Here is a 15,611-nt window from a genome sequence, read left to right as displayed (position 1 = left end):
TATTTATTTATTTATTTTTAACAATTCTTTTCTAGTGGTGCTGTCATGGACAGTAAACTGTCCCTTTAAATTTATGCCACCTAGTTCTAGCACAAAAATTTATCCATCATCAAACGACCTGGACTTGTCGTAGGATACACGAGGCATATGCCCAATGGACTGCTGGTCTAGGCCTGTTTATTAAGACTAACCGAGCAGTGGGTATGGACCATTGCAGCATCCTTCCAAACGCAAGTACGGACATCTATATGAATTAGTGAACTGAGCCGGTTCACCGTGTGCAAAGCATCCAAAACCGCAAGCAAGTGCAAAGCTCACCTCTCTGGAGTGTACAAGAAATCTCCTCATATTAACTATTCATTATGGAGGGCAAACTCAGCCCTTTTTACTGGAATAGATCACTGGGTTGGTTCTTCATAACATATAGCCAAGTCAATGAGCTGAGACAGTTCTCTAATATCTAGTGTTAAATGTGCAACTACAGCATAGAAAGGGTTATCTCACGGCATTGCTTTTTTGTTTTACCATTATTCCCTCTCTTTGTGCTTCCTGCCAAATTCCGGATGATAAGAGTCTAACGTTAATCCGCAATTAAAACATCAGACACAAGTGTACATGTCCTGGAGATTGCAGCTAATTGAAGAATAATGTTTTCTTTCACACTAATGAAAATTCAGATACTTCCCTAGTTTATCGATCCCCCAACACACAAAGGCTTCACAGCACATCTCAAGTCACTCAATATCCTTTAACCAATTAAGAAGGACTGCTACTAGTCCCGGTCCTGATTTATTTCAGAAAAATCCTGTTTTTAGATCATTTCTCAGAAACCCCTACAGCTGTTTGGTTTTGTGAAGAATGTTCTCGGAACAGTGTTAAATCTCTGAATTCTGGGATTCTGGGGATACATCAACAATACTAACAAAATGAATCATTCTATTATATATTTACGACTGTTTTCCTTTTGTCAAAGAAGCATTAGGAACTAAATATATTAAGTTCTGTTATTTATTGTAACTCTAAAAAACGGGAGCTGCAAAAAATAATAGCCCAATGTGAATCATGCTGGTCCCCAAATTTGGGGAATTGTGTATTTTTGGATCATATCTTGCTGTTGTTTCATAGCAAGCAAGAAAAACAGGTCTCCAATAGCTGATTACAGGCTGGATTCATCGGGAGGCCTCTATTTGGCTGTGAAATTGTCATCTAATATAACACCGTACAATATCTATAAAGAACAGGAATATGTGTTGAAAGTAAATGCCTGCAACAGTCACCAGATGTAAGTTGAAGGCAAACCTTATATAATTTTAAATTGTAAGGTACGATCTTGGACTTATGCTATTTTATCCCTGCAAATAAAAATTCTAAATTCGGTTCGACATCAAATTAAAAATGCTTCTTTGTAGAACGCAAAATTAAAATGTAAAGTTTTAAATCAGACATCAATGAATTTATCGTGGCTGGAATCCACTACGGGGTGCTGTGAGTGATCCCGCTAAATCCAGCTACATATTAATGCACTTCTCTCATGGGAGATGCCGCTATAGTACGTATCATTCTACTCCCGATATTACAGAAAGTTCTAAAATGTCAATGTTGTGGTCAAGCAGACACACAATTTAAACCAGTTTCGTGACTTCATTATTGGAATATATAAGCCTGTCCAGTCTTCCCTGACAGTTACTTATTGTGCGACCTATATATTGTGTTCTTGCTTGAGATCCTGTCTTCCTCTTTTCCTTGGGTGCCTTCTCTAGTCTAACAGTTTAGAAACCTGTTCAGACTATGGCATGGCTAACAATGTACCTTTGCTCAATCCCAGTCCTTTTGGGGTACAATGAGACCATCCCAGTAGGCTCATCCTCTGGTCAGCTATTATTTGAGGATGTAAAATGATTTAATATCTCTAAAGTATGTGTTTCTGAGTTGACTTACAAAATAAAAATACAAGTTTCCAGCCTTTACTACAAGTTTGTATTCTTGGTTACTTTAACCGCTGCCTTAAACTTCCTGTTTCTCAAAATTCCTCAAATTCCAAATGCAATAAAATTTGTAGGGTTTACATGCTATTTACTGTTGAACATTTTCGTTCATTTGTGAGCCCCTTGATAGCCTATGATACTCTGTAAACAAACTGACACAGAGCTTGGAGTGTAAGAAATACAGACTTTTGGGATCCCTTTTCACAGAAGCGGGGAGATAAACCCCCTGTGGGGTCTTCGGTTTGCAGATAATCCGCAGGAAAACTTCAAGGCCCCAGTTTAACTGGCAAAACTTCACACCCACTGGTTTAATTTATAGGGGATTTCATTGGCACAATATATCAAAACATGAAATTATGATGGGTTTCTGATCCTTTCCCAACCACCCAGAATTGCTGCTTTCTGACACACAGACATACCGTCAACAACGCAAAACACACTGAAACATACAACATTATGCGTAACTTATCCGCACAAGGGCAGCAAGACAACAGCTGACCCAACTGTGCCTATAGATAATACTTTACCTCAGAAATATCCCCTTGTTTTTGAGCCATTTATAATACTTCAAGTGTTGAGCTCAGAGTCGCAACACACACAACACAATAGTGTTGTCTGCTATTTCATGCACCAACTATATGGAGATTACACATATATATATATATATTATGAAAATTGGATTTTTGCAAATATCATGTAAAAGCTGTAACCATGGAAGTTTTTGCAAGTGTAAAATTTGTTATATATTTAACGTTCGTTCATAGGAAGTGCGTGGGAAATTTGTATTTTTTCTTTTTAAACCATCAATTATAAAACATCAAATGTTATTGCTAGAAAAAAGAAGAGGTGGTTGTTCATGATTTTAATGTGAAGACGTATCCCACTGATCACTGACCTCAATCACAGGCTGTGTTCAACGAGCACTCAAGAACATTCACTACACCTTAGCGTTTGATGATACACGTGGCTATTAGCCGTCAGTAAACACCCCTGGTAAGGCTAAGTGACCTCTGGTCTGGAGTCATGTATAAATCCATAAACCAAGGAATGGAAGCAGCGTACACTGGGTGACATACAACGATCAACACAGCTAATGAACACTGGTAAGGGACATGTGAGGGACTAAAGGCGGTTGTTCATCATAGCATCATGGTTTTCAAGCATCAGGTTGACTCATTTAAGGGTTAATATATCACAGTCCAGAAGGACCCATTTTATTTTAAATTTGTCTTCTGAGAAAGTTTGACTCTATTTTATTATGTTGCCTATACATGGCTTGTTAACTCATTTGAAAACATGTATTGAGTGTGTCTGTTGAGCTGATCATTTATTGAAAAAAATGTTTCGTTTAGAAAGGCGGCATGCACCACTCCACTAACATCTCCTTTCTGGCCTGTGCTCATTGTTTATCAGATTGTATTTAGAAGTATATTATTATTATTATTAATATCATGTGTTTTTTATCCATACCATACCTAACCATCAATTTCTTATTGTACTTTTTTACAATGAAGTTAAAGTTCATTCATCATAATTCTACATACATTTCTGACCTCAGCATACATGCTAAAACATTACACATGCCTTTGTAGCTTTTAAGAATTGTTATTTTTCTTACAAAATCGAGGACGACTTAACCCATCAAGAATTACCATATAATTGCCCCATAAGGCAGTAGCCTTTTAATATGCCTCTTTAGAGGACAGGTGTGCTGAGAAAGAGTTACTGAATAAGTTCCAAACCCTAGACAGAAACAGCTTGAATCAGACATTTAAAAAAAAAAATGATATATATAGTGCAGTAATACATTTGTAAGACAAGTAGGGGTTAAAAATGATCCGGCGTCTAAAAGTCAGTTATCCGGTAAAAATCCTTTGCAGTGATCGGGTGCTGCCTGTAAAATCTCATGGTAAGTTCCGTTGAGCATTATTAGATGAAACGCTTCAGGTGTAAGTCAATTTTCTGAATATCAAATATCAATCTCCGGGTGTTTTTTAACTACCTATCAGTCAATGTTACCACTGAAGGACAAATCTATATTGTCCATCGGCTTTCTCTCAGCCGACTCATGACCTACTGTCTGCTAGAGGGGACAAAAATCACATAAAGTTTCAGGCTGCATGATTGCTGTGTTTTTTTAAAAAAAATATTAACAAATAATACATTTTTTTAATTAGGCATATACTAAGCAAAAGAACTGCCATTGAAATGCCATTTAAATGCATCCATGTATTGAAAGTCTAAATTAAACTGGTTATAACGTTTGTTTATTAGGTTTTATTCATTTGAAGAAATTCAAGAGACGTCCCTAAAGATAGCTGATGATCAGTTGGGTCCATGAACGTCTGATAATGGCATGGAGTCCTACCTTATTTACATTCACAAAATTTAAGTTTGCCTGTTAGCAAACTACTTCGAATTTACAAACTCTGTGTTATTTCTCGAGGGCACAATTACTTTGGGGAAAAGGAGACCTTTTCCCGATTTCTCACCACGTTCTAAACCATCAAATTACCCTTACCCCAAAAAATGCAAAAAACCCCCCCCACAAAATATTCAGTTTAGGGCAGAGGGAAAAACAGCAGCTGCTGTCAATAGTTGATAATATCTCTAACTTTTATGAGGGCAATTTAGATCCCACTTGAGTGATCTATTGCCATATATCGCATCAAACAGCCATGCAGGTGTCATGAAACTTCAATCTAAAAATGTGTCTATTTAAGAAAATGCTGATTGCTTGCTAAAATCATACAGATCAGCAAGCTTTTTAACTTCCAAAGCGCAAATCCGCAAAGTGATTGCGTTCAGATCCAAGTAAATGTGTAACGGAGATAGCACTTAATCACAGCCCAGAATCCACTGATTTCACGTAAAAAAAAAAAAATTGGTGTCTAATCAGATCAAGGAATTACACATTCAATGAGATTAAAGAAAAAATTAGAGGTATTACTATATAGTCTCATATTTACATAATTTTTATAGGGTCATACGATTAGAGTATAACAGTTTCAATCAATAAATATGCAAGATTCATCAATCAAAGGAAAATATAATGATCAGCGCTGTATAGATAGTGTAGTAATATACCGTATATATAAAATCTGTATTCATGTTGAAAGTGTTCCCATGCATACTTGTTTTATCCCTTTGTGTTAGTACAGGGTGTTTGTTTCAGCTTTCTACTGAGAGTAACATTTCTTTAAACTTTATTAACATTTCTTTAGGCTTCATATAGATTCCTATATGATTTTTTTCCTGTCTGGAATGTACAATTGTACCCATTCTATTATACTGTGCACCCCACTGAATCACTTCAAAGTGGTTTTCTACTGCTTTCAATGTAGCTTTTTTTTTTTTTGCTGTTACATTCTAGAATCAGCAACTGAATATGTAAGTTATGACAAGGAGTTTAATTGCCAGCCATGCATTTTCCACCGCCATTAACACCTATTAAGTTTTAGACGGGTCACTGAATTGAGCCCATTAATTGTACAGTTGGCTGCCTGGTAGCAACATTGAATGTGATGAGAGAATGGTACTACAGTTAAAGGGAAAGTCCCATGGAAAAAAATACAGTTCTATGTACAGTAACGTAGGTTAGCATTGTCATTGTTGGCAATTTACTCCAACATACTCCCATTATCTTCAGATAATAATAATAATAAAAATAATATTTTGGGTTATTTTCCATGCCCAAACACCGGACAGAGCTGACAATGCTAATAATCGTTTCCTCCGTAGACTTTTATATGGCGCCTGTATTCTCCGTGGCGGGTGAGCTTAATTATGCTTTGGCCAATTCATATAACCAAAACCTCTCATTTTTATTATGTTTATATATTTGTTGCCAACTTTATTAGGGTGAGAAGCGCAGACAGTATTTTGTTTTTTGTATACATTGTACAGCCAACACACTGTATTTGCAGCATGCTCACACTGTTTGGTAGGCCTCATATTATACATTTGTATTATTTGAGCCTGAGACTAGCTTAGCGCACCAACATTTTTTCTTTTCCCTGTTTGCACATATTTGAGGTTGTTGGCTCCTCATTAGTCTGGTTGCAGCTTGCTGTCCAGGGGTTAAATGGGAGGAGGTTTAATTGCACCTCCCCCAACACATTAATTTGGTTTTGGTAGCAGTATAAACTGCTTTGTGTGCCCACTATGTAGGAGGTGAGAGTAGGTTCTCACCCTATTGAGAGTGTGCCTTGACGTGGCGGGTGAGCTTAATTATGCTTTGGCCAATTCATATAACCAAAACCTCTCATTTATATTATGTTTATATATTTGTTGCCAACTTTATTAGGGTGAGAAGCGCAGACAGTATTTTGTTTTTTGTATACATTGTACAGCCAACACACTGTATTTGCAGCATGCTCACACTGTTTGGTAGGCCTCATATTATACATTTGTATTATTTGAGCCTGAGACTAGCTTAGCGCACCGACATTTTTTCTTTTCCATGGAGAATGGCATTCCCCTAATACCCCTTTGATACCAGCATTGTTAACACTCACCCGTCAGTTTTCTTAGACCTAGTTCCCTCAAGCCGTAGGTGCCACCTTTGCGATAGTTCAGGAAAATGGCTAGTGCGTAGCGGTCCTCATATAGTTTTGTACCTCGGATGATTCGCAGGTTCTCCAGTGGAAGATAATCGAACTGGTTGAGGGCCACAAGAACATAGCCAGTCACCTCCCGGATAGACTAAAAGGTAGAAGAAAGCAGGTAAACTTCATTCTTTAAGCAAGATTTAAAGCTTATGTTAAAACCATAGAACAATATCCTTGCTGTAAATTTGATATTAATTTAAAACATTTCTCTTCAAATAACCCTTTAGTACAAATGATAAAGAATTGCTAATAAATTACTTGGCTGTTGCATTAAAACCCAACATCTGTGCCCATTTCTTAACCCTTAGTAACATGTTCAAACTTTTGTAAAGATTGGGAACACTCTTTACAGAGGACTGATTTCATATCCTTGTCAATTTTCACAAAAACGCCTCTACACATCTAGAAAAGCTAAGGTTAAATTGAAAGAGACAGCAAAGAAAAAACATCTCATATATCTGCCATATCCATGCTACCCGTCCGCATATCCTGCTGGAGATATATGTCAATGTAGTGTATATATTTCATGTGTCAATAACAGCATTATCTACACTTTGTATATCATGCTTTCTAATGGGATAAGGACAATTTTCACTTTATTTCTGTCATTGAAAAAGAAAGGCATCTTCCCCCTGTGTCACCTCTACTGAGGGGAGGTATATAATTAACTGTTAATTGTTTCCTTGCTTTGGAATATATATGTTGAGACAGTTCTTTTAAGTACAACCCCCTGCCCCAACCCAGTTTTATGGCCCAAGTACGTTCTTCTTCTATGACCTGATCTCAACAATCCAATTATCTCTTGTTCCCACCAAACACCTTATTCCTCAGGAACCTTCCACCAAAGAGAAGTTCATATTAATAACCACAACATAAAAAATCGATGTCATATTTTAACATACTTGTGTATTGACTGTTTAGATATGTTCAATATAAGTCACTTGTTACATAGCTCTATGTAAATCTGTATTGTGCTATGGGTTGGACATGATTCTTTTCTCTGTGCTCCAAAAAAGTTTTACAAAAATGTTAATATACGTTAATAAACGTTAATAATATAGTATTTTATGCCCTAAAGATTAATGAGAAGTTCTCATAGGTGACATGTTTGTTTCATATCAACATTTGTAGTATGAGATACTGTAATTATTGGCCATCTGATTAACCAATCAGAATTCTCTGTTGAAATTCTGTAGGTCTTCTCATGATCAAACTGCCTGTGAAAGAGCAACCAATCTGTTCTAAAACGTTAAACTTTTCCTGGATTGGATATGATTTATTATAGCGACGAAGGTAACCCTGTTTTAAAAGCAGGTTCACTTTGAGTGAACGGTCACCTCGATTTCTCAATGGGTTGAAAATCAAACCCTGTCTAACCTCCCCATGCTAGAGTGACCACATCGGCCATGTTTTCTGCAGGGAGCAGAAGTTTACCTATGCTGGTCAGCAATATGTGACAATTAGAAGTGTCCTACAAAACATGGCCTACATGGCGACCCCCAAATGGGCATTCAGAGGTTGCTGCCAATGGTCCTCAGAGAAATGCATCTTGGGATGCAAGAGTTATCATAATTTGGGTCGAATACAGGATTTCTAAATTCTTCTTAAACGTCAGTACAGTGCCTAGACGGAACATAAAAGTGAGTGACTTCTATGCCACTATTTTCACAAGGGCAACAGCTGGCTCACATTCTCAACGTGCTGTTTGAGGCTGTTTTCCCAATCTATCTCTCGCAGACGATACGCAGGGAGCTGGTCGTTTGGATTGATCATATTTATGTTAAGTTTTTATTTCATGCTGCTGAAGCTTAATGTAGTCGCATGCTGAGAGCAGCCCGGCAGGCTTTCATTGATAGATGTAAATAAACATCAGGTCTCGCAGTCTGAACGTGAATGAAGCATACGTTGCTTGTGGTGAGATCACCAGCTGCGAAGGGAGGCTCTGGTGTTGACCTGGATGCCATGAAAGATCTGCGCAACCTGAGACCAAATGTTACGTTATACGGTAGAATATGAGGCTCCGACCTCCACACGTTGATCGAAGACAATTAGAGGAGGCGCTGTATAATCCTACAGTGATTTCTATCTGAGTGAATTGTTAGCTCTTTGTGCCGGTGGGTGAAAAACACCCGCATTTCGAATATGTGTGCATTCAGATACAAGCAAAATACATAATAATCCATTCAATCTGTGTAATATTAAAACAGTTAAATGAAAGCATTAAAAACATAGGTTCTGCATGTGTTTGCTTTGGGGTATTTTCTATAGCAGCATTGTTTTATTTTGAAGAAGAAGATTTATAAGATGTATTTGTGCAAATTTTAGTTGCACAATTTAATTCATACACTGGTTTATATGCTGGTTATACAATCATCATAGTGACTTTTAGGGCTGTAGGACGCTGTGATATACCTATAACCAGCAAACATTCTGAGCTCCTCAAAATAAAGAGCATCAGCGCAGGAAAGATGAATGGAGGGCTTCGAATCCAAAAGAAGGTCTGTCCCTCCTAAACACAAACTCCTAGCAGTGATGACAAAACTGTTCTTCTTTTCAAACAACCAACTCACTCTTTTTTATACTCTTATTAAAGTCTAGATTTTTTATAACCCAGGCATCAGTTTTTTTATTTTATCTTTATTCCTTCCTTACGTGGACCTACTCTATCTTCCCCTGGGCAGGATATAACAATATTTATTTATCCGTTATTACATGTTTGAGATATATATATATATATATATTTTACTCTTTTTTTTATTATTTTTTCCATGATTACAAATTTATTTTTATTGAAGATCACGATTCAATAGGTAAAATAGAAGGGGTGTTTAAAGTAAGACATTTTAAGCATTTACTTATATGACCTATTTATATATTCATTAATATGGCTACATGAAACGTTATCATCCACCATGTCACTTCTCTAAATAAGTTACATTTTTAAATTTTTTCCCTGTAAAATAGAACTATGAGCTATTATACTGAAAACGATTTATCACTAGAGTCGGCACTAAGCTTTTAGTGGGCCTAAGCAAAATGATTTAGTATTCACATATATATAACAGCGGTCATGAACTTAATCATACGTAAACCAAGAAACCCAAGTATATTTTCAATCAGGACACATTACAATACTGGTACAATGGTCCTCTAAATCAACATTACCATCTGGACTTCTTTTAATTAAATTTCAATAATTGCATTACTTTGGCAGTGTCTTGCTTTTCTTAATTTCGCTCTGTTGAATGATATGGTCTAGCTTGTTATAATGTAAATTAAAAAAACCCAAGAGGTTCAATCGGGATGTCCAGTGATGTAATTAAGCCTAAAATAAGTAAGCAACTACCTTTGGTTATGAAGACAGTGGTAACTGCCTTTGGTCATGCATGGTACCGCAATGGGTTACAGAAGTCACAGGGTTCATGTAAGTGTGTTCTTGGCCGCCTGGTCACTCCCAAGCTTTGTCCCTAAGTCTCAAGACAAATAGGCAGACTGAGGTTGTCTGGTTGCAGCTTGCTGTCCAGAGGTATATTTGGAGGAGGTTTACTTGCCCCTCCTCCAACACATTAATAAGGTTTTGGTAGCAGTATAAACTGCTTTGTGTGCCCACTATGTAGGTGGTGAGAGTAGGTTCTCACCCTATTGAGAGTATGCCTTGACGTGGCGGGTGAGCTTAATTATGCTTTGGCCAATCCATATAACCAAAACCTCTCATTTATATTATGTTTATATGTTTGTTGCCAACCGTATTAGGGAGAGAAGGCAACCAAGGCCCAGACAGTTTTTTTTTTTTCTTTACAGTGGGGTAGCTACGTGGAACAGTGCCCATTAATCGGGAATGTCTTTTGGCAAACTAAGACTGTTGGGCTGTAAGGTGTTATAGGTGTATCAGTTGAAGATTTTAAAATATGTTGTCTTTAGAAATAATTTCTGAATCAGCCTACTCGCTTAGTGGTGGTGCAGCATGTGAAATGTTATGTACCGGCTTCTTCCTTGAAAGAAGCAGCTCTTGAAAGCAGCAGGTGATTTAGCCTAAAAAGGAACTGTCCAAAAAATCTCCGACAGATGGGATTTGAAATCATGACATGCAGCTAATCAGCAGAATTTATGTGATGTGAGCATGCAGGTTCTCTGAATCCTCATCTGGGCAATATATTAGCAAACAGAGAGAAAGGGGGAGAAGGTAACAAAAACAAGTGTGCGGGAGCAGGGGGAGAGGTGAAATGGATTGAAGATTAGATTGTGGACTAGACAGGAGGGATTAGAGATCTGTAAAACTGGAAAAGGTGAGAGAGGAAAGAATAAGAAAAACAAGGTTCGGAGCTATGAAAGTACAAGGAAAAAATGTTTCAATTAACAAAAAAAGGAAACGAGTAGTTAAAAAGGTAAGCCTATAAAAACAACGCAGAGACATATACAGTAATGCATGAAAACTATCGAAAATAAAACGTTAGAGAGGAATGTGGAACACGGGTGAAGAAGGGATAATAAACAGCAGAGAAAGGGATGCAAAAAACTCCAAAAAAACGAGAGGGATGAGAAGTGATGTACAAAGTAAAATGTGTTTTCTAGGTGGCCAAACAAACTAATAAAACATTGTGACAAGACAAATCCTTCTCTCTAATCAACGTATCCACCATGTAGAGGGCGTCTTATGATGGAGTATGCAGCCCATAGCCATCTCCAAGAGCATATCCGTCCACGTCTCTCACAGTAAAAGATTGTTCTTTCAGCGTCAGCACTGCCGGGGATGGAGGAAGCTGATAATGTCCCACTATGGTGAATGAATAGCTGTGAGGCAGTACACTGTGCTGACAGGACAGGTACTGTACACAGTGGGCACTCTGTGATCATATATGATAGAACCTTGCAACCTAACTAGGAACAGTAATCATAAACAAACAATGGTGGCTTCATCAGAGCACATACTATTAGCTATCACAGCACAATAGACTTATCATAAGAAAAGCCTTCCCATAATCATGGGGGATTATCCATTTGAGAAACAAGGAAAACAGCAACTGTGACTCAGATACAGGAGCTGGAACCTTAAAATATTCAGGGGTACTAAGTACTTTTTGAATGGCAACTGATTCTGAAGAAGAGACATCTTGGGTCTCAAAAGCTTAAGTAACTTTACACCTTTTTCTGTTTTCACATTTTTTAAGGAATACTTCAAACCTATATGGAACTTACAAAACGGCCAAAACAAAAAAAACTGTTGCAGGTTAGAGAGAATAATATGTTGATTGAGATATTCAAAATAAGAGCTGCATGAAACTATTTTTTTTTAAAGTAGGTATGTATGATTTTACTGGTTTAACGCGTAAGGTATGCTTGCTTTTCTCACAGACTCCAACTCCGAATGAACAATCTACTAGCACTTTATAGAAAGCAAATTTCACAACAGGTCACTTAAGGATCCTTACTGTGGCTACTGGAGCAGCACACAGATAACATTAAACCTTGTGCCGGTCGAGGTGGGAGTTTGAAGACTGACTGGGTATGTGTTTTGCATTCTAACATGGCCACGTCTTCCTTCCACGACGTGACAGCTGCCCTGTGTTTGCAGGCACATGGTCACAATGGGAGAGACTGAGCATAGTTTGGGCTGTGGGAGTTTTCTTCTGATGTGGAGCAGAACACAGTGTCCTTTTTAATATTCTCGGGCTCTTAACCCTTTACCGTCTCCAATATCAGCCACCAAGAAGAGCTGTTGCAAAGCATATACCTGGGGTTTTTTAACTGAGCTTCCAAATATTAACTGTACTGATCCCCCCATTTTGTTAAATACATTGCTATAGCTGGCTTTATGAGCACCATACCTTGCTAATTTCTAGCTGACAAGTTAATATGAAAGGCACAAACTGGGGAGCAGAAGTAACAAAGGTCAGACCTGTGTAACCGTAAAAGCCTTCCCATTTATCTAACAGCACTGCAAAGTGACCGATAACTATGCCCCACTACGGGGCAGGTGGTAGGGCAAGTTGGGGAGATCAGAGATCGTTCTCATTAGGACCCAAATCCATCTTCCCCTTCTCTCTCCTGCCCCAATGGCTCATTTATCTAGAGGTTCAAAATGTTTTTTTGTGCCAGAGTGTTCTACAGTCCTAAAAAGACACAACAGTGTATGAATAAAACAACTGAAGTTCATAATTAAACAGTGTCAATACGTTCATTGAAATCTCTTACTCAATAACATAAATAGCTATTAGGAGGTTTCGGAGGTTTGTCAGTGCAGGGCCACCACTATCGGTGTAGGTGAAATAAAAAGGTTTACTTTAAGGTGTGTTCAATTGTATACTCTTTGCACCTAACCCAGAGATTGCCGGGTGAGCACTGCTTCTCCGGTTCTCCAGGTCGAGACCCAAATCCTCCAGGTCGCGGTAGTGGGGCCTTGAAACACCCCGCTCCCAACCCATTTTCCTTTAAATGGGGGTGTTTCCTGATGACGTCAGCGGGAACGCCCCCGACGTTAGTGGGCAGTGCTGGCGGCGTCCCGCAAGGGAAGGCTCTGGCAAGCTGGAGCCCAGAAGTTCCCAGGTATGGACATAAAGTGCTCACTAAATAAAGTCAGTTAAGTGTCTCCCCCAGCCTACAGGAAAAGTACTACAAACCTCTTACAAATCTGTAGGTTGTAGGTATTTAGCTATTTTTTATTGTCAGCTTTGCCTAGTTTATATTTTCTTCCTTGATTATAATAAACACACACGTTAAACTGTTCTTGATAATTGACCTTTACATCAAATTTCACATAGCTCACATTTTTTACTGTATTTTTTCATTTGAAAGTCTACTTTTAGTTCACCCCCTCTGGATTTATTTAACCACTTTGTTGAGTGTTGGATGGCCATTAGGCATCTGGATTACACATCGGATGACAAGTAGTTTACTAAATTGTAAATTACCCTTAGTTACCACAGCCATTGAAAAGGGTTTCTGGTGTTATTAGGAACCTGTGTTGTTTAGTCTTTTGCTAAAAGCTGGTGCTTATTGTCTATCTAGGAAAAACAAACCTTGCTTGGCTTTATTTCATTTTTAAGGGGCTTTTTCAAGTTTTTCCTCTTTTCCTCTCGAGGAACCCTGAGAGCAGGACAATGCAGATTTTAATGGATTGAAGAGCTGAAAACATGAAGACACAAGGCCCCTCACGGGAGCTTCCGTCACAATGCCACATGTAAAATATTAAATTGTTAAAGTCTTAAAATAAGTCCTAAAATAAAACAAATCATGAAAACATGGTGGTTAGGGGGGCTACGTATTCCCTGCTGTCAGTAAAATCAGGATGGCGGTACAGAAAGTGGACAGCCAGATACTGTCTGCAGGGAGTTCGTGTTCCTTAAGCTACACTGAGCCCATGTACCAAAACACTTAGCTCGAATAGACAACCGAGACTTGCACAAAGATATAACGCATGTAAACATTGTGATCAATTTATAGTGGGGCCCAGAATAATCAGACTCCTCTTGCTAGTGTATGACAGAAAGATTAACAGAGCAGGGTAGGAAAAAAAACTAAATGGGATGCTTCAGGAACTTTATTGGGATCCCCATGTTCTCTGTAGACGTGGAAGAGTTTGTTCAGTGACTAGTCCATGGTGGTCAAGCATGAGAAACCAGGGCGATTTCTATCCATTCCAGTGTAGACAAAGAACTGATGGTTCAGGATATTGGTCTACATTGGCTTCTCAGGCACTTTGGATATCCCTATCCTCATGTATGGTAGAGCACCAGGAGCAAAGCCAGACCCTTAGGGAATCAGATGCCTGAACACAGCTGCAGCCCTGTAGTTATGCTTCCAGTCAATAGCAACGGCACCAAGAGAGGAGCAAATTCTAATGTCAGTAGACCCCCAGGTGCCTTTTAGGTACAGATCTAAGCTGTACAACAGCTGAATAGACAGGTCTTATATTTCCTCTTATTGTTTACCAATTAGCTTTCACACTGTGTGGGGCAGGTAGTTCTTCCTACTGGACCTGATTATGGTTAGGGCAATTACCATTGTATTGACATATCTCCTAATTGTATTTTGTGTTGCTTCATTCTTCTATATAAGTCACAATACACATTGTATACAGACATGCATTAACACACAGAACCAACACTGCAATATATTATTTAAAAAACTAAATAAAGAAATATTGGAAACCTGAATTACTGCCAGTCTACACAACACCATCAATAAAAAAACAGATCTGAATTCAATCCAAAATTCTGTAGATTTTCCTGTACCAGCATGTTTGGAAAATTTAAAGTAACAGGTTTTCATTCAGGTTTCCAGCAGTCACAGGAAGAACACTGACATATATTATATATACACTGACTTGCAGTGTCTCTCCGCTACCACAAATTTCATTGATTTATCTGTCACTGTCAGTTTGTAAGTTGGAAACAAACTCCTAGATTTTTTTTTATCAATTCCATTGTTATCCTGCCTGCAAACATATACAAATTAAGTTCCCCAAATCTGACCGGGAATGAAACATGACTGTGATTCATGCACATCCTGGACAGAGCCAAGCACTTTGCATTCAGTGAAGACAACCCAAGTGAAAACCAAAAGCTCACTGAATTCCAAGGAAGCGTCAACTTTCTACAGCTCCAAGCCTTGCTGGGGGAGACACGAAAAAGGAAAGAGAGCTAGAAAAAGAGTTAGTCGCCGCAAGATGCTGGTAATAGCCAGGTTGATGACAAAGTAACAACAAAAAAGGCTTTTATGGTCATCACCAAAAAAATAAAAAGAGAGCCTCTCAGGCAGATGAGATTAAACAGTTGCAGGAAATGTGTGGCATTTACAGAAATCAACTATGATTTATTGTAGTGTGTAGAACTAATATGATTTGTTCAAGAACAATTATTACTCCACCCTTAGCTAATCCTATAATGGGATTATTGAATAAACACTAAAACACCTCATAGTGAATCCCTTTTTAACTGTTATCTGAACTTGGTGAATAACAAAAGACCTGTTACATACGAGCAATTACAACTGCTGACCTTTTATTTTTACCCTCAGA

General features: G+C 38.2%; 1 protein-coding gene across 1 annotated transcript in view; it reads right to left on the bottom strand.

Annotated features, from left to right (window-relative positions):
• The window catches only part of LOC149282405 (receptor tyrosine-protein kinase erbB-4-like), a 174,723-nt gene that overhangs the window by 137,396 nt on the left and 21,716 nt on the right, over positions 1-15,611 (bottom strand). Inside the window, exon 3 of the mRNA XM_089498277.1 lies at positions 6,503-6,689. Within this exon, the coding sequence (XP_089354403.1) occupies positions 6,503-6,689 (187 nt within the window). The remainder of the gene's footprint in view (positions 1-6,502; positions 6,690-15,611) is intronic.

Source organism: Sceloporus occidentalis, unplaced genomic scaffold (assembly GCF_023333645.1).
Source record: "Sceloporus occidentalis isolate IW3139 unplaced genomic scaffold, rSceOcc1.0.p SCAF_117, whole genome shotgun sequence".
NCBI classification, from domain to species: Eukaryota; Metazoa; Chordata; class Lepidosauria; order Squamata; family Phrynosomatidae; genus Sceloporus; species Sceloporus occidentalis.
The sequence above is the reverse complement of the archived record's forward strand: the minus strand, read 5'-3'. Positions and strand labels throughout refer to the sequence as shown.